Source organism: Vitis riparia, chromosome 13 (assembly GCF_004353265.1).
Source record: "Vitis riparia cultivar Riparia Gloire de Montpellier isolate 1030 chromosome 13, EGFV_Vit.rip_1.0, whole genome shotgun sequence".
Lineage (NCBI taxonomy): Eukaryota > Viridiplantae > Streptophyta > Magnoliopsida > Vitales > Vitaceae > Vitis > Vitis riparia.
In genome coordinates this window covers 29,459,162-29,479,565 of record NC_048443.1, presented here as the reverse complement: position 1 = coordinate 29,479,565, position 20,404 = coordinate 29,459,162, and the positions used below count along the sequence as shown (strand labels likewise).

Below are 20,404 nucleotides of genomic sequence, written 5' to 3'. Positions count from 1 at the left end.
TATAAAAAATAACTTTTTGAAATTTTGTTTTGAGGATGGTTATGGTTAGAACAAGTTTAGGTACTTTTTATGTATTTTTTAAAAAATAATTCGAAAATTAATTAAAAATATGTAAAATGTTATAAAATTTTTTTATATATTATATGCAAATGTACATTATTTTCACAAAAAATAAATTAAAATTTTAAATTTTATATTTGAGTTTAGAAATAAATGTCTGTTTTTTTTTAAAAAAAAAGGTTCTCAAAAAATGTTGTCAAACAAGTACTAAAATATTTTTAATATTGTTAGGGTTTTATATGGGATAAGGGATTAAGGTTTTATGTTTTATGTATTAAAAATAATTTTAGAAAAGATAGAGATCATGACATAATTTGTAAAAAAAATTGGATGATAGCAATATTTGTAAAAAAAAAATGAATGAGATAAAAATTAACATAAATTACGTAGGACTTATCGTCACTCATCATTTACCTCCAAACGCCAAAAGCAGGATTTGAGTCCGTGTCCAAACAGGCTTAAATAAACGAAATGGAACGCTGTCAACAGAACGTGAAGTTCCGTTTCCTCTGCATCGTATTTTGCTAAGTCGGCCGGATGGAGAAGCTGAAATCCTTGGTTCCGGATGCCCTTAAGCGAATGATTGCAGAAAGCACCCCCGATGATCTTCCTTCAACTTGTCATTCTCTTCTAGAATTCTTTCTTCATATGCAGCAGTTTCAAATGGTAACCTCACACCTGTGTTTCCTCGTTCAGAGAAGTCCTCCATTGTTTTGAAGTTTTTTTTTTCTTTTTCAAAAAACTTTTGGTTATCTCAGATCGTTGGAGACCTGGCGCATTCGGAAACTGCTCTATGTTGTAAGAATAGAGACGCAGCACTGGAATCGAAGCGGAAGGGCAATGAATGTTTTTCGAGCGGAGATTACATGAAAGCTTTGAGTTTATACTCCCAGGTTTCGAATATAGTTTCTTTCCTCCTCGTTGCGCTTTTTTTTTTTTGTTTCTAACTTGGTTTATGTTTTTTTCTTTCCCCTTAAAGTGAAGTATTACAAAATTAACATTCAAAATGTGAGGGGAACCCCTTTTGTTTATACGCATCAAATGGGAAAAGGAAGAGAATTTCTAAAAAGAACTTCTAGTTAGGGGTTACTTGCCATAACTTCTAGTGGTGTGCTTCTTTAAAATTATCTGTTTTACACAAGATGTTACAGTCTGATGCATACAAGGTCTTAAAGTTTGAAAGCTTCTTAATCTAAATGAAAATTTTAAATTCTGAAAGCATCCTGATCTATGTTTAAGCATCAAATATATTCTACCTTAGAAAGTGACTAAATCCAAAACAATTTGAAGGGGCACGGATTTCTCATTGACCATTTGTTTTGTTTGCAAATGAAGTAGTACTAGTTTAGATTGTTCCTGATTAGCACATTGGGGAAGTCTAGGGCCCGGTAAAACAATTTTTTTTGGTATTTTCTATAAACAAGGATGTTTGGGAATTGCCTTTTAAAATCACATTTTAAAGAATCCAAAAAACAAAATAACAAAAACTCATTTATATAAATAAATTGCATTTTCTTTTGAAAATACTTTTTCTATTTTGATTTTTTTTTAAATATTGTAAAAATTAATTTTTTAATTCTAGTATTATTAAAAATAAAAAATACTTTTGTAATTACAAACTACAAATAAATTAAAAATAAGTACCTTTTAGCAAATATGAATGCTAATGTTATAAAATATGTAAATAAGCCAAGTTTTCATTAAATATACATATTTAGTATATAATTAAGACAAAGTATTTTGGACTAGTTTTGATACAATCTTCAACTAAATGGGTCAGTTCTTTGAATTTCAAACTATTCTTAAAAATTAGATTGATTAAAGAATTTAAAACATTAAGTCTCACTTGGCTTGGTTTCACTTGATTTGGAATCCACTTGCCTAGTGAGAAAAGCTGAAGGAGTATAGTTGTGTGACGGGGGAGAAACAATAGTCATGACTAATTCCAAACCAGATCTATTATTTTTTTTGGTATTGATTTGAGTTTATTTTTTAGTTTCAAATTATTTTAGCAGACTCATTAATAAATCTAATTGATTGTCGATAAAAAAAAAAATAATAAATCTAATTGATTAGGTCTCACTTGATTTCAAGTCCATTTGTCTAGTAGCAAAATTCATAAAAGCTTAGTTATATGCAAAGGAGAAACAATAGGGTCATTTTGGATTAGTTTTAGTCCATCAATGTTAGGTTGTAATTAGTTTTCTTTTTTTTGTTTTTTTTGAGCTCCAAATTATCTTTTAAAGTTTATAGGAATTCAAAACATTAAGTCTTATTTGATTTGGAGTCTATTTGTCTAGTGAGAAAATTTGAAAAGGTATGGTTCTACACAAAAGAGAAACAATAGAATCATTTTAAACCAATTTTTGTCCTTAAATTTCTAAATTAATTGGGTAGGTATTTGAATTTTAAATAATTTTTAAAAATTACTGGACTCATTAATGAATCCAACACATTAAGCCCTACTTGATTTGGAGCTTATTTGCTGAATGAAAAAAATTTGAAAAATTATAGATGTGCATAAAGAAGAAACTACGAAAGTCATTCAGGATGAGTTTTTGTTCGTGACTTTTTAATATTAATTAGATTGGTTTTGAGTCATGTGACTGTTTTCTATTAATTAAATTGATTTTTTGAGGATGTTCATGATGTTCATGATTTTTTAAAAAAAAAAAAAAAAAAATTGATGAAAACTTCTACTTGTTTTCTTTGCAAACTATTTTTTACTTCACTTTGTTCTTCTACTTGTTTTCTACAGACTTTTTTTTATTTCACTTTGTTTTGCGAAAATGTTTTTAAATCAGACCATCAAACAAAGTCTTATTATACTAATTGTTTTCTGCTTTCTTTGTCCTTTTTTTCCCCTTTGTTGTTGGTGTCCAATGAATAGGCACTACGTGTTGCTCCTACCGATGCAGATGATGTGGGCAAAAATCTGGTTGTAACACTGTTTGTGAACCGTGCATCCGTATTACATGTAAGTTTGTTATATTCATGAATATTTGAACTGATTAGTGTCTATTTTTTCAAGAGATTTACTTTATGGGATATTTCGAAAAAGCTGTTTTCAACCATTTTTGGTTGTCTACATGCATTTTGGTACATTATGTATAGGTATTTTTTAAACCATAGGCCATCTTGACCTTTTGCCCTTGTTTCTGAATCATCCACTTTGAACTATATCATTCCTATTAGGCATTGTTATTGTTCTGTTGGAAATTAGCAGCATAGCTCAACTATTTTTTCTCATGCCTCACTTGACAGCCGCTAATTTGCCTTCATTTCTCTACCTCCCATTCATTTATTTATTTATTATTTTCACTCCTTTCGCATGTGTGTTCTTTCTATGCACAATTTCAGACTTTATTAGAGAGAAAAAAAGCAAAATTTCAGATACATGTGTGAACTGCATTGAACAGTCTATTGAAAGTTGTCTATCCAAAAAACTCAAACCCCTAAAATACTCAAAGGTCTATGAATATAATCAAATTGGAAAGAACTTATTCTAGTCCTAAAGATGGATAATTATATATCATCAAATATTGTTGTTAAGGTACAAAACAGAGCTGCAGTCCAACTCTGGTTGTAAGCTAAAACCACTTCCCAAACATGGAATAGCTCTGCTACTAAAGTCAATGTCCAAGCTACCCCAAACAAGGGAAAGATATAAGAAACCATCTCCTGTAAAGAATGGAACAATGCATTAAAAGCTAGTCTGCCCAATTTGCCTTCCTCTTGCATATTCGTTTTTTGGGTGCTCTAGGCCTTGATGATCAAAATGTCCACCATAGGAACTGTCTCTCATTGCCATCCAAGAGAAAAGCTTGAAGAGCAAGAGAGGCCCAAAATTTTCTACTCTAAAATATATCGTAGATCTATCTAATCACTCTTCCACTTTGAGTACATCTATGACTCATCTAGACTTAGAACGGATCTTGAGAAAACGAGTTTGTCCTAGAATAGCAACCATGAAATTGGATTTTACCTTAAAAAAAGCAAAAAAAAAAAAAAAAAACAGCCAACCATGAAATCACAAAATTGAGGCAAGGAGTTTGTTTGGTATGATCAATTGCAACTACCTTTGAAGTAAGGATTTATAAAAATTATTCCCTCTAAATCTTACTCAAGGTCCAAAAGAAAAGAAAAAAGGAACATTTTGATAGATCAGCCTTATAGGTACTTAAAGTGCAAGTCTCTAAATCAATAATTTTAATGATGCTAGACCTTTAGAAACCATTTCAAAATGAGACGGATGTGTCTGTTTACAGTTTCTCTCTTTTGTTGTTGGAGTTGGTAGCTTATATGCAACTTATAGCTCTCACCCCTGCCAGAATTCTAGAATGATCTTCACATATTTCAGATGTTCTTTCACGGTCTTAAGATAAACTACCAAGCATTTACTTATGGACTAATTGAGGAGGCTTCTCTTAGTTGTTGCCATAAGATAGCTACTTGGGCCTCACCAATGTAAACCAAAAGTGAATTTTAATACAACTTCATGATAAAAAAATTCAATAATGAAAAACTTTTGAAAAGTTAGGGGTTAGCTAGAGCTGAAAGTTAGGAGGTCTTCTAGTTTTTTTCTGTCTAATAAAATTCGAATTGTTTAAGATAGGGAAGTTTGTTTGTTCCCGTATTTTTAGAAGTTAATTGTTCTGTTTTGTTAGCTGATGTAGTTCAAAGATTTGTGGCAGATCTCAACTTTTGCTAAGTCTATTTATTTGATGAAATTAGTTTCAATTTTGAATTCAAAAAAGAGAAGAGAAAAATCTTCCCCTTTCAAAATTTTCATGGTATTAGAACTTTGGTGTAATCAAAGTTCCTGATGGTGAAAATTGCTATGGCTGGAGCTACCAGAGGCTCGACAACTATAGGAGAGGCAACAGAGAGCTTTCAAACTGACTCTGCTGCATTATCTAACAAAGCATAACATTTGTCTGCTGTTTCATCGAATTCTCTTCAATTGACCGTGAACAAGTTGAATGGAAAAAACTACTTGGAAAGGGGAAGATGGTGAAGCTCGTAATTGATGGAAAGCGGAAGCTTGATCACCTGACTGATGAGGTGAAAAAACTAGCAAACAATGATCCACGCTTGAAAAGTTGGAGATTCAAAAACTACATGGTGATGGCATGGCTCATCAACTCGATGGAGTCGGGTATTGGAAAGCCATTTCTATTCATTCCAACAGCAAAAGAAGTGTAGGATGCTATTCATGACAATTATTCGGATATGGAGAATTCATCTCAAATATTTGAATTGAAGATTAAGTTGTGGCAGTCCAGACAAGGAGATAAAGAAGTTACTGTGTATTGTAATGAGATGATAACTTAGTGGTAGGAGTTGGATCATTGTTATGAAGAGGAATGACATTCTGCTACTGATAGTATGTGATATATGAAGAGAAAGAAATATGACAAGGTGTATTTGTTCCTGGCAGGTCTTAATAGAGAATTAGATGAAGTGCATTGCCGAATTTTGGGATGAAAACCTTTCCCAACTTTTCAAGAAGTATTCTTAGAGATCGGGAGAGAAAAGTCTCATCGGAGAGTCATGCTACAAAGGCAGGAACCAAGGACCAACCCTGAAACTGAGAGTTTAGCTCTCATTGCAAGAGGACTAATGGCGGATGTAGACAAGAGAAACTTCAAGCGAGGAGAAAAACCATGGTGTGATCATTGTAAGAAGCCATGGCATACGCGTGAGACATGTCGAAAGCTACATGGGAAGCCTCCGAATTGGAAAAAGAAGAATGGGGGAGATGGCCGTGTGTTCCAAGTCTCAAATGAAGAAGGGAACCAAGTTTTTTCAGATAAGCTTCCATTTACAAAGAAGCAAATAGACAGTCTATGTAAATTGTTCCAGTCCTCGAGCCTCATTGTAAATCCCTCTTCCTCATGTTCATTAGCCCAAAAAGGTAACTACTATACCACTTCCCTCTATAGTGTCAAACCCAATTCTAATTGTCCATGGATTATAGACTCAGGAGCAACTGACTATAGGACCGGATCTTCTAAATTATTTTCCTCATATAGTCCTTGTGTAGGGAACCAAAAAATAAAAATAGCAGATGGATCTCTCTTAGCCTTAGTCGAGAAAGGCTCAATTGTTATTTCTCCTTCCATTACTCTGCATAATGTCCTTCATATTCCTAACTTGTCATGTAATCTTTTGCTCGTTAGTGAAATAACTCATGATTTAAAATGTTAGGCTCATTTTTCCCATTCTTCTTATGTGTTTTATGACTTGGACTAGGGAAGACGATTAGTAGTGCTAAGCAAAATGAAGGACTTTATTTCTTTGAAGATGGATTTGAATTGAAAGGACAAGCTCAAAGCACTTGTTTCAAATCTCTTTCTGTTGCTAGTAAGAATAAGATTATGTTATGACATTTTAAATTGGGACATCTAAACTTTCAGTATCTAAAGTACTTGTTTTCGAATTTATTCTTAAATAAAAATTCATCTTCATTTCAATGTGAAATCTGTGAATTGGCAAAACACCACTGTTCTTCTTTTCCTCTACAACCATATAAACCCTCTAAACCTTTTTTTATAATTCACAACGATGTTTAGGGCCCGTCTATAGTTACTATTTTTTCAAGAAGAAAAATAGTTCACTACATTCATTGATGATCACACTAGGATAACATGAGTGTATTTGTTAAAAGAAAATTCTGATGTCGAACAAGTTTCCAAAATTTTTTTCAATATGGTACAAACACAATTTCAAGTTCAAGAAAAAAGTCAAGTATATAGAAGTGACAATGGAAATGAATACTTTAATAAAATATTAGGGGAAGTTTTTGAAGAAAAAAGAATTGTTCATCAAAGTTCTTGCAATGACACTCCACAACAAAATGGAGTAATTAAAAGAAAAAATCGGCATCTTCTTGAAATTGCTAGAGCCTTACTTTTTTTCAGCTAAGACACCTAAATATTTGTGAGGTGAAGTCGTCTTACAACTTCATTTTTTATTAATCAGATGCCAACAAGAGTTTTGCATATTCAAAAACCTATGAATGTTTTCAAAAACTATTTTCCCATATCACATCTTGTCATTGATATTTCACTAAATTTTTTTGGATGCTTTGCATTTGTCCATATTCGTACCCATAATTGTGGGAAATTTGATCGTAAAGCTAGGAAATGTGTCTTTGTTGGCTACTCACCAACACAAAAAGGATGTAAGTGTTTTGACTTTGTTTCAAGAAAACTGTTTGTGTCTATGGATGTGACTTTCTTTGAGACAACCCCATTTTGGTAATAATCATCTTCAGGAGGAGGGTGAGAGTGAAAATTCTTGTATTGGGAATATTTTCCAAATAGAGCTAGAACTACTAGTTCTAGTCGAATTTACCCCTGATCACCCTAATCCTTCAGCTCTAGAGAACCGAGACACCACAACCACAAATCAACACTTGAATGGAGACACTACAAGCATAGATTGAGACCCAAACACTATAGCCATAGATCAAGACTTGAGTAGTTTAGGAGATGAAATTAATGGTTCTAATCCTTCAATGCCGTTACATAAGCACAAAAAACAAGTGAAAGAAAACATGGGCTTCATGTCTATTCAAGGAAGAGACATATTCGAAGAAAAGAATATTCAACTTTGCAGCAACCTTATGAGTCCAACCCGGGTGCAAATCAAAACTCTACTAGTTCTTCAAATGAGTTGTCAGGTAAAATTCCTTGGTGTTAAACCCTTTTAAGTCCAAGTCCGAGTTAATGAAAATTTTAAATGTTCCTATTGCTTGTTGTAAAGGTGTCGGAACTTGCACCAAGCATCGTATGTCTAACTTCATATCTTATGAAAATTTGTCACCCTCGTTTTATGCCTTTACCATTCAGCTCTCTTGCTGAATCTATTTATTTGATGTAATTAGTTTTAGTTTTGAATTCAAAAAAGAAAAGAGAAAAATTTTTTTCTTTCAAAATTTTCAAAAACACATTCATTTGACACACGTAAAGTGTATGGCTATTGGCTCATTTATCAATTTAAGATGGTAACTACATAGTGAGCTAATGTACCATTTTGAAAACTCAATAATCTAATATGGAATCACGAATGGGGTGTACTGTGGATGGTTTAAGGATGATAAGGAATTGATATAAACAAATTCTTGGAATAGGATTGAGCCAATGGTGGATGTAGGATGAAGAAACCTAAAAGAGGATGGTCACTCACTATCAAAATTGTCACTTTCTTTTGTTGCCAATTTTGGCCTCTAATTTGGAGTAGATTTATGTTCAACTACTATGAGGGTATATATATATATATATATATATATATATATATATATATATATATTATTATAAGCAAAAAATTCATTGAGTAAGAATTTGAAATACATGTGAAGGATGAGAAATTCATCCTAAAGATGCATACTCTTATCAAAAGAATAGATAAATATGATATTTCCTATGTACCCCCCAAACTATATGAAGGAAATGGTTTTACTTTTTTTTTAGGAACAATACATCTACAAAAAGGTAGAAACTTTGTTCCAAGTTTTGCTCTTTTAGCCCTTTAATTACACACCAAATTCTAATGTGCTAAGTAACAATGAGGCGAGTGCCCTTGAAAGTTGACACTATTGATGTTGAAAAAGAGGAATAAAAATCAATCAAGTCTCATATCATCCCTAAACTTCTCGACTTGTCCTCACTAATCCTTTCGCTTCTTTCCTTCCATACTATTAAAATCAATGTGAAGCATGTGCTTTGCCAAAGAGTTTTACCTCTACCTATGCTTCCTAATCCCCTACAGGAAATGGTTATCATGTCGAAAATGTGAGGACCCAATCTAGCTCGGCTAGGCTAAATAATCTATGCCAAAGCGCCAAAGTTGTTGAACCATGTAAAAAGAGAAGATCAATCAATTCATTGTTGTTCATGCACATAATGCAACAGTCAGGACTAGAAGCTTTGTGAGGTCTTCTCACCTGTAACATATCATTGGCATTGACCTTCGTGTTTGCTACTAGCCATGTAAAAGTCTTGAATTTAGATGTAGCTTTAGATTGCCAAATGAGTTTTGCTGAAGAGAAGGGAGTAGGAGCTGAGAAATTAGACAAGGTTGAAAGGAAAATTTTTATAATGGATATAGTTGAAGAAGATAAAGACCAAGCTTTCATATTAGGGATAGATAGTATCACCAGTATACTCTAATGGAAATATGTCAAAGGCCTTACACTAACCATGAGCATTGAAGTTCAAAACTACCATAAGTGTTAGAGAAAGGTGAAAGTTGCTACCTAGTATTAGGTTTGAAATCATGCATTCTCAAAAACTATTGATCATAGTATAATACATGTCAATCCACAAAAGACATAGAATATAACTATTTAAAATTTATTTTTCCTTTAAAAAAAAAAGAGCATTTATTAATAAAAGTTTTTTCTTCACAATTTGATAAAATGCTTTAATTTTGCATTTATGTGGAAAATATTGAAATAAAAACTTTGCTATATAAATTTTTAAAATGAAAATAAGTTTGTAAATATAAAGTATGTGTCACTTATAAGTTATGTAACATATTATTACTTATGTATTATTATATGACATCAATAATGATGATGATGATGATGATGATAGTAATACATTATTTTTATCATTGTTGTTCTTTTTCTTATTCTTATTATTATTGTTGTTGTTGTTGTTAAAATATATTAAAATTTAGAATACATTAACAACCCAAGACAGTTTTTATGTTTTATATTTATAAAATAGGGGAAAAAGGAACAATAAAAACTAACTATTAATTAAACTTATTATGAAGGTTTAGTATTTAAAAAATTTTAAAGGATAACAATGTTATCTTAAAATGATAAATTCTTATAAACCAGTTCCCTTACTTTAATTGAACAGTCAAAGTTCATTTACTTAATAGATTGAGGGGTTCTTAAAGAAAATTTCGTGATAAGTGGTATGAAATTTATATTATTAAACATACTTATAAAATAAGATCCATCATCTTTTTTTTTTCTTTTTCACTTTTCAATGATTAGTTCTTATCATACATCAGTCATTGCAATTTTAATCAGTATGAACTTTCAAACAGATTTGCTTGGTTTTGCTTACCATTTTGTTTTATCCTTTCTTTAGAAAATGGGTTTTCTGGTGGAGTGTCTACGAGACTGCAATCGAGCACTTCTAATTTCTCCAAACTATGCAAAGGTGAAAAATACTGTCATCTATTTTTATTTGCATGCTGTGTATCTCATCTTTAAAATAGAAACTCATAATTAGTAAATATCATATGCCAGTTTTGTTAATGAAAACTTGCATTATTTCCTATATAATTTCTCAATTTCTTAGTGGAAGAACTATCATCATTGGAAATTTGGAACTCAAGAGTTTCTATTTGTACCCATGGTTTTAAAGGTGAAAGCATAAGGATGACATTTTATCCCCTGTGAAGCCAGAATAAATCTCTAGGTATGAAGTATAGTCTTTAATTTTATTTTTTGTATTAAAAAGGGTTGCAAAAAATAGCTATAAAACTATGTAAAAGGTAGAAAAAGTAAGAAAGAGTTAATTTCATTTACCTTCTTTGAGGTTTAGGCTAAATATACTTGGGTACCATTAGTTTGAAATTTTATCAAATACCCCCCCTACCCTTCTCATTTGTTATTTTCACTCACCTCCTCTTGATTCAAAATAAGAGAGGTATTTGATGAAATTTCAAATTCAAGGTGGTTAAGCACTTCTGTTGTCTATCCCTTTTCTCTACTACCATTCTATTTAAATATTATAATAGTAGTCCAATGAGGTGTAAAAGGAGTGAACCTCAGTTTGTGAGGTATGGGCGTTTTAGGAAGGTGTGTGTTTCCATTGTAACGTCCTCTTTATAATAGTATGAGGATGAACTTCTCTTCAAACAATTAGCCCTTTGCTAGAAATGAACAACTCAGCTACTGATTGAAACTTTGTCAAAAGAACACCGAAACACTCTCTTTCATGCAACAGAATTCTATGATTGAAAAATCTAAGTAGGTGCTTTTGATGTAGATCTTTGTTAAACCACCGCTTTCCTGATAGAAGGAAAAAAGTCTTCAAATTCTTTATTCTCTGTGCAGTGTATTAAGTAACTTTAGTTCAGGGTAAGGTTGTACAATGAGTTTGTTAGGTCATTATTGATATGGAATTATTTTGTGGGAATTCTATTGCAGTTGAAATTATATTGTGAGAATTTATGGATGGTTGCAGAGGTTAAAGCGAATAGAAAATTTGGCTTAGGTATTCTTGGACATATTATCCTTCTGAATTAGGGCCTTGGAGGAGCTTGGCAGTGGACTTACTTTATGGGCATGGAGTAACCACATCACCAAGTCTTTTCTGAAGTTGAAGCAGGATGATCATTCAGGTGTGACCAGAAAATGTTGTCCTTCTGAATTCGGCCTTCAAGGGATTTTGCTATGGTTAGATTTTAGGCCTGAAGTAGCCACTATCTTGACTAGTCTGTTCTGGAAAAAGAAAATCAATTTGTGTAGAACAGGCTTCCTTCACCTTATTGCAAACAACCCTTATATGGTATCCTACCTGGAAACACCACCAACCTTATGGTCCTGAACATGCCCAAGTATCATTGTAATAACTTCTATAACAACATTGCCAACTACTGTTGTCTGGAAATAACAGTTTTGTGCTTCACACACATCAGTTCAAAAAATAGTTCGGGAACTTCTGTTCAGAATAATTGGAAATAGAGGTGTTTATGTAGTCTTATTTTCTGCTTGGATTTAATTTTCAGCCTGTTCTTCAAATGGAAATATCTTTACTGCAGGCATGGTATAGGAGAGGTAAAGCAAATGCTTCTCTGAATGGTTATGAAGATGCAGTTCGTGACTTGAATGTTGCTATGCATTTGGAAGAGTCTTTGGGCGGAAGAAGTCAGATTGAAAGGGAGCTAAAGTTAATTTTGGACCAATATAAGGGGAATAATTCAGTGGATCAACATGATCAAAATGACTTAGGTACCTTAGGTAAGATGTATCCAAACATATTTCTTATTTGATTTATCCTTCATGTATCTCTAATTTTAGTTAATCATTGGTTCCATTTGTACTTTGTTTTTTATTAACACTTGTTGAAAGAGAGAGAGAGAAAACCTTAATTCTCATTCATATGTTTAACTTCTTACAATAGAGAAATATATATACAAGGCTAGGTTGAACTAACTACCATATATGTGACCTATATTATGAAAGGAAAGAAAGATTGTACACTATAAATACATTATATTTAACACTCTCCCTCAAGCTGGAGCATATATGTTATATGCACCAAGCTTGTTACAAATGTATTTAATCCTAGGACCTTTGAGAGATTTAGTGAAGATGTCTGCTAGTTGATCATTTGAATTAACAAAACTTGTAGCAACACACCCTCATGCGATCTTTTCTCTAATGAAGTGATAGTCAACTTCAATATACTTGGTCCTTTCATGAAAGACTGGATTGGATGCAATATGTAATGCGGCCTGATTGTCACAGACTAGCTTTATCTGTTCATCTTTTCCAAATCTCAATTCCTGAAGGAGTTGCCTCAACCATATGAGTTCACATGTTGCCAAAGTCATAGCTCGATACTCAACTTCGGCGCTTGATCTGGCCACTACATCTTGTTTCTTACTCTTCTAGGATATTAAGTTACCTCCAATAAAAACACAATACCCTGAGGTAGAACGCCTATCCGAGGGTGAACCATAACCAACAATTTGGGTATGACCCCTGTCTTCATACAACATACCTTAGCCTGGTGTTCCTTTAATATATCGAAGAATGCGGATCACAACATCCCAATGGTTGTCACATGGTGAATGTAGAAATTGACTAACCACACTCACAGGAAAAGAGATGTCTAGCCGAGTGATGGTGAGGTAGTTCAATTTGCCTACAAGTCGTCGATATCTCTCAGGATCTCTTAGAGGCTCCCCCTGTCTTGGTACAAGTTTGACATTTGGATCCATAGGAGTGTCAACAGGTTTACAATTTAACATACTTGTTTCTTCCAAGATGTCTAAGACATACTTCCTTTGTGACATAACCATACCTGAACTGGATTAAGCTATTTCAAGTCCCAGAAAGTACTTGAGTTTGCCCAAGTCTTTGGTTTGAAAGTGGTTGAAAAGGTGTTGCTTTAGTCTTTAGATACCCTCTTGATCACTGCCTGTAATGACAATGTCATCCAGATAAACTACCAAATAGATGCACTGGCTTGAAGAGTTATGATGATAGAAAACTGAATGATCTGCTTCACTCTGAAGCATTCCAAAATCTTGAACAACTGAACTAAAACGCCCAAACCATGCCCGAGGAGACTGTTTCAAGCCATATAGAGAGCGGTGTAACTTGCACACTAAACCAGACTCCCCCTGAGCAACAAAACCAGGTGGTTGCTCCATATACACTTCCTAGATTGAATCTTTTGTCTGAAAGCTATAATTATGATAAGACCAAACCTAGCTCGCCTCATGGGGCCCCTATTATGGGTACAGTTAGCCAGGGAAACATTGAGTTCTCCCAGATGGGTGGGTTCCAAATTGAAGGTCTTTTCCCTAGCAAAATGGCTAAAGTATGTGAGGTCTTAAGCTCCTTGGATATTAAGGTGTATTCAAGGCGAAAGAACAGAGTCGCCACAGACATTTGAGTTCTATTGACGTTGGTTAGGAGGTATAGGGTCAGTGAGGTGTTTTTATGAAGATCATAAGTTGGAATATCAGAGGGTTGGGATCTAGGAAAAAGAGAAGGGTGGTTAAGGATTTTTTGCGCCTTCAGAATACGGATGTAGTGATGTTTCAGGAAACAAAAAGAGAGGTGTGCGATAGAAGGTTTGTAGGAAGTGTCTGGTTGGTTAGGAATAAGGAGTGGGTTGCTCTCCCGGCGTGCGGGGCTTCAGGAGGGATTTTAATCATTTGGGACTCAAAGAAAATGAGCATTGAGGATGTGGTAATTGGATCTTTTTCTGTCTCAGTCAAGTTCTTGTTGGATGGATGTGGACCTTTGTGATTATCCGCAGTTTATGGTCCAAGCAATCCCTTAACTAGGAAGGATTTTTGGGTGGAGCTATCAGACCTTTTTGGCCTTACTTTTCCTTCATGGTGTGTGGGTGGTGACTTCAATGTTATAAGAAGAAGATCAGAAAAACTGGGAGGCTCTAGATTCACTTCTAGCATGAGGGATTTTGATGGCTTTATAAGAGAAAGTGAATTACATGATCCCCCATTACGAAATGCCTCTTTTACTTGGTCAAATATGCAAGAGTCACCGGTGTGTAAGAGATTGGATCGATTTCTCTATTCAAATGAGTGGGAGCTTTCATTCCCTCAAAGCCTTCAAGAAGTTCTCCCTAGATGGACATCGGATCATTGGCCGATTGTATTGGATATCAATCCTTTCAAGTGGGGTCCAACACCTTTTAGGTTTGAGAATATGTGGTTGCAACATCATAGTTTCAAAGAGTGCTTTAGCAGTTGGTGGAGAGAATTTGAAGGAAATGGTTGGGAAGGTCACAAGTTCATGAGGAAACTACAATTTGTTAAGGCAAAATTGAAAGATTGGAATAAGAATACTTTTGGAATGCTTAAGGAAAGGAAAAAAACCATCTTGGATGAAATAGCTAACATTGATGCCAATGAACAAAAAGGGGCTCTCTCTTCTGATCTCGCTATTCAAAGAGCTGTAAGAAAAGGGGAGCTAGAGGAAATAATAATGAGGGAAGAAATTCATTGGAGACAAAAAGCTAAGGTAAAATGGATTAAAAATGGGGATTGCAACTCAAAGTTGTTTCACAAAGTGGCTAACGGGAGACGAAACAGAAATTTCATCAAATTATTGGAGAATGAAAGTGGTTTGGTGTTGGACAATTCCGAGAGCATCACAGAGGAGATATTACTTTATTTCAAAAAGCTATACTCGAGTCCTCCAGGTGAGTCTTGGAGAGTAGAAGGTATTGATTGGTCCCCTATATCAAAAGAGAGTGCTTCTAGGCTAGATTCCCCTTTCTCTGAAGTAGAGATCTATAATGCCATCTTTCAGTTAGATAGGGATAAGGCGCCGGGACCTGATGGTTTCACCATAGCAGTGTTTCAGGATTGTTGGGATGTGATCAAGGATGACTTAGTGAGGGTGTTTGCAGAGTTCCACAATAGCGGGATTATTAATCAAAACACCAATGCATCCTTCATAGTTCTTTTGCCCAAAAAGAGTCGGTCAAAGAAGATTTCGGATTTTAGACCTATCAGCCTTATCACTTGTCTCTATAAGGTAATAGCAAAAGTCTTGTCAGGGCGACTAAGAGGAGTACTACAGGAGACCATTCACTCCACTCAAGGTGCTTTTGTTAAAAGGAGACAAATTCTGGATGCAGTTCTTATAGCTAATGAGATTGTGGACAAGAAAAGACGATCAGGGAAGAAAGGAGTTGTATTCAAGATAGACTTCGAAAAGGCTTATGACCATGTTAAATGGGATTTTTTGGATCATGTGTTGGAGAAGAAGGGATTTAGTCCTAAATGGAGGAAATGGATGAGAGGTTGTCTGTCGTCGGTCTCTTATGCTATTCTAGTGAATGGTAATGCTAAAGGGTGGGTCAAGGCATCTAGAGGTTTAAGGCAAGGTGACCCTTTATCCCCTTTCCTGTTCACTATTGTTGCAGATGTGTTGAGTAGAATGTTGTTGAAAGCTGAGGAAAGAAGTTTGCTGGAGGGCTTCAGGGTAGGTAGAAATAGGTGTAGGGTGTCCCATCTGCAATTCGCAGACGATACCATCCTCTTTGCTAGCTCTAGTGAGGAAGAATTGCAAACTCTTAAGAGTTTATTGTTAGTGTTTGGTCAAGTTTCTGCGCTTAAAGTCAATCTTGACAAGAGTAATCTTTTTGGCATCAACCTTGATCGAAATCATCTCTCTAGGTTAGCCTTGTTGCTTGACTGCAAGGCTTCAAATTGGCCTATACTTTATCTGGGTCTTCCTTTGGGAGGGAATCCAACTGCTTGTGGATTATGGGATCCAGTGATTGAGAGAATCTCTAGGAGATTAGACGGGTGGCAAAAGGCTTACTTATCTTTTGGCGGTAGGATAACTCTCCTACACTCATGCCTATCCCATATCCATAGCTACTTTCTTTCTCTGTTTAAGATTCCTGCTTCAGTGGCTGCAAAAGTTGAGAGGATGCAAAGGGATTTTCTTTGGTCAGGGGTTGGGGAAGGTAAAAGAGACCATCTTGTTAGTTGGGATGTAGTGTGTAAGCCGAGGGTAAAAGGGGGTTTGGGGATTGGGAAGATTCCTTTAAGGAATCGCGCTCTTTTAGGGAAATGGTTGTGGAGGTATCCTAGGGAGAGTATAGTTCTATGGCATCAGGTCATTCTTAGCATATACGGGACACACTCAAATGGTTGGGATGCCAACACTTTAGTTAGGTGGTCACATCGTTGTCCTTGGAAGGCCATTGCACAAGTCTTTCAGGATTTTTCCAAGTATACTCGGTTGGTCGTAGGAGATGGGGAAAGAATTCGCTTTTGGGAAGATTTGTGGTGGGGGGACCAAATCTTCAAAGACCAATATCCAAGACTATTTAGAGTAGTAACGGATAAAAATATTCCTATATCTTCAATTCTCGGTTCGGCTCGCCCTTTCTCATGGAACTTTAATTTCCATCGTAATCTAACCGATTATGAGATAGAAGATCTAGAACGCCTCATGCGCTCTATTGATTGTATGAATTTATCTACCTCCGCTTCAGATGCGAGATCTTGGTCCTTATTGTCTTCAGGACTGTTTACAGTCGAGTCTTTCTTTACAACCTTGTCCCAAATGTCTGATTCATCTCCTTTTTTCCCTACTAACTTTGTATGGAAATCTCAAGTTCCCTTCAAAGTTAAGGACTTTGTCTGGCTTGTGGCACACAAAGAAGGTAAATTCCAATGACTTGCTACAATTGAAGAGACCCCACAAAGCTCTTAGCCCTGACATTTGTAAGTTGTGTATGGAGCAAGGATAATCAGCAGATCATCTATTCTTTCATTGTTCTGTGACGTTGGGGTTGTGGCACAGACTATTTCAGCTAGCCAAGATGGATTGGGTTCCTCCGAAAAGCATTTCAGACATGATGTTCATCAATTATAAAGGTTTTGGCAAGTCCAAGAGAGGGTTGGTTTTGTGGCAAAACGCGTGCATAACTTTAATTTGGGTTGTGTGGCAGCAAAGAAATGCTAGGATATTTGAGGACAAAGCTAGGAATTCAGAGAATCTTTGGGACTCCATTCATTTCATCGCTTTGTTTTGGGCTTTTTGCTCAGTGGGTTTTAAGGGCATTTCCCTTAACGTTTTACAACTAGATTGGCTAGCAGTGTGTAGTTCCAATGAGACGGTGTAGTGTCATGTTATTTTTTTATGTTGTTTAGTTTTAATTTTGGCGGGAAGATTTCTCATCCTCCTTAGGTACTATTTTATCCCATCAATATATTCATGCGTGGTTTCCTATCAAAAAAAAAAAAAAAATTATAAATAGGATGAGGATTACGAGTAGATTGATTACCTTTCCGAAGAGCAATAGGCAAATGGTTAGTAGATGACAGGCCTGGGGTAGGAGAAATCGGTGAGACAGGAGGTGAGTCATCAGGTACCTCAGTTGAAGAGAAAGGAGGAGCAACAACATGATGTCAACGATGATAAACCTGAAGATGACGAGAGAGCGCATCTGAAAGGGGGGGATATATAGGAAAGTGGCAATACTTCAGAAATGGGAAGAGAGTCAGAGGATAAGAAGAATGGAGAGCCTTCAAAGAAGGTGACATCCGCGGAGAGAAAATAACAATGAGTGTCAGGGGAATAACAACGATAACCCTTCTGAAGTCGAGAGTATCCCAAGAAGATGCATTTTGTAGCCTTGGCGGAGAGCTTGTTCTGTCTAGGTGTGAGAGTATGAACAAAACAAGTACAGCCAAAGACACGAGGTGGAAGGAAATAAAGAGGTTGGGTAAGAAAAATGAGGGAATGAGGGATTTGGTCATGTAATATAGATGAGGGCATACGATTAATTAAGTAACAGGCTGTAAGAACAGCATTCCCCAAAAACGAAAAGGAACATGACTATGGAGAAGGAGGGTACGAGCTGTCTCAACAAGATGTCGATTTTTACGTTTAGCAATCCCATTTTGTTGAGGAGTATGAGCACAAGATGACTGATGGAGGATCCCATGTTGGGACATAAAAGAAGTAAAGGGTGTAGAAAAATATTCCCAAGCATTGTCACCGCGTAACACTCGAATAGAAACATTGAATTGTGTTTGGATTTTAGCATAAAATTTCTGGAAAATAGAGAATAACTCAGCTCGATTTTTCATTAAAAATAACCAAGTACATCTTGAATAGTCATCAATGAAAGTGACAAAATACTGAAATCCTAAAGTAGACGTGGTTCGACACAGACCCCAAACATCAGTGTGGACAATTTCAAAAGGAGACTTTGCCCGATTATTCAAACATTTTGGGAATGAGACACGAGTATGTTTCCCAAGCTGACACGACTCACACGTAAGCGACGACAAAGTGGAAAAATGAGGGACGATCTTCTGGAACTTGGAGAAATTAGGATGACCCAGACGACTGTGAATGAGAAGAGGAGCATCGGTGGAAATGCAAGTTGCAGGAGATGAAGGTGATGTGAGATGATAGAGGCCTTGAGACTCACGCCCTATGTCAATCGTCTTCCCCGTATTCCGGTCCTACAAGATTACAAATTTATCAGAAAAAACGATAGAATAGTTAAGAGTGCGAGTTATTTTGCTGATGGAAATAAGATTAAAAGGACACTTAGGGGCATAAAGGACAGAATGGAGATGGAAGGAAGGGAGAGATGAGCCAAACCAATACCTTTAGCCATAGTTTGGGAACCATTAGCTAAAGTAACAGTAGGTAAGACAGAGGTAGTAGTAATAGAGGAGAAAATGTGTTTATTACCAGAGATATGATCAGATGCTCCAGAATCTAGAATCCACGGGCCAAGAGAAGGAGACTGAGTAAAGCAGATAGAGACATTACCAGTCTGGGCAACAGAAGCAACAAAAGCTGATGTGGCTGCCTGATATCGGAGATAGGCATCATAATCACTACTAGTAAGGGTGATACTCTGAGATGTGGAGCTCGCAGCGGAGTCAGGTCAAGATAGCAGAGGATCAAATGACTGAGTAATATAGGCAGTGCGAGGAGGCCGTCCATGTAACTGATAGCAACGATCTCGAGTGTGACCAAGCTTATTACAATAGGTGCACTGAGAACGTTGTCCTCGACCTTGATTGCCACTACGTCCTCCTCGAGAGTTAGTCTGAGAGGCTAACACAGATGAATCTCAAGGACCATCAGTCGACAAGGTCTGAGTAGAGGAGAGGCGTAAGAGACAAGCGAACACATCATCCAATGATGGTACTAATGGACTAGCAGGAATCTGATCTCGGACAGATTCAAGATCTAGACGGAAGCCAATGAGGTTTAACACCATAAAGAACTTGTCAGTCTGTATTTGTTGAGCTTCAGCACCATTAGTGAAGGGCATCAAAGTTAAGAACTCCTCCTTAAGAGACGCAATCTGGCCAATATAAGTAGACAGATCCATGTCCTGCTATCTCACATGAACAATATCAGATTGCACCTTATAAAATCGTTGAATATCATTCGTGTATAATCCTTTGCCTGAGTCTAAAATTTAAAGCAGGTTTTGTAGGCATGAAGATGATGTAAAATTTTGGGATCAATAGATTGCCATAATACGCTACATAATTGTGCATCAATTTTCTTCCATTGCACTTTGTCAACATCAGGTATAGTATCCTCAGGTGTAACAAGATGATCCTCATAACCTTGTCCCATAAACCAGAGTTCCACAGACGCTGACCAGGAAAGATAATTCCCACTACCAATCAATTTTTCCGATGTGATAGTAGGAGATCCAAAGATGACGGATGTAAAAATAGGATTTTTAGTCGCCATATCCACTTCACCTGAGATTGAATCATGTTTGGATCGAAGAGAGCCCTAAAGGGAGGTCGGATCACAACTATGGAAGAAGAACTTGGTATGTCGGGACCCAAACAAAGGAGAAAAGTGACTGGAGATGAAGAAGAGACCTTCCCAAGGCACACACAGGTCTCGGCCAAGGAAGGGAGCTGTCGTCGAAGGCTGGAGGAGGCTGAAAGAAGACCCGCGGAGGTTGAAATGCCAAAAAAATGGAGAAGCAGGGTTCGGAGAGGATTGACGGAGGCTTAGAAGTGCAAGACGGCGCCGGACAAGCCTGCTGGAAGAAGCTCGGCACCAGAAAGAGGGCCACACGCCCTTAAGCGC

General features: G+C 36.0%; 1 protein-coding gene across 4 annotated transcripts in view; it reads left to right on the top strand.

The window, feature by feature from the left end:
• The first annotated feature begins 495 nt into the window (after nt 1-495).
• Nucleotides 496-20,404, top strand: part of LOC117928122 (SET and MYND domain-containing protein 4) — a 65,935-nt gene continuing 46,026 nt past the window's right edge. For 2 of the 4 annotated variants that reach the window (XM_034847983.1, XM_034847982.1), the window contains exons 1-5: nt 498-726; nt 819-953; nt 2,951-3,037; nt 10,173-10,244; nt 11,854-12,052. In XM_034847983.1, coding sequence (XP_034703874.1) covers nt 598-726; nt 819-953; nt 2,951-3,037; nt 10,173-10,244; nt 11,854-12,052 — 622 coding nt within the window. In that variant the 5' untranslated portion in view covers nt 498-597. Of the gene's footprint in view, nt 727-818; nt 954-2,950; nt 3,038-10,172; nt 10,245-11,853; nt 12,053-20,404 lie in introns of all 4 variants that reach the window. The other 2 variants (XM_034847985.1, XM_034847984.1) reach the window with 2 other exon arrangements.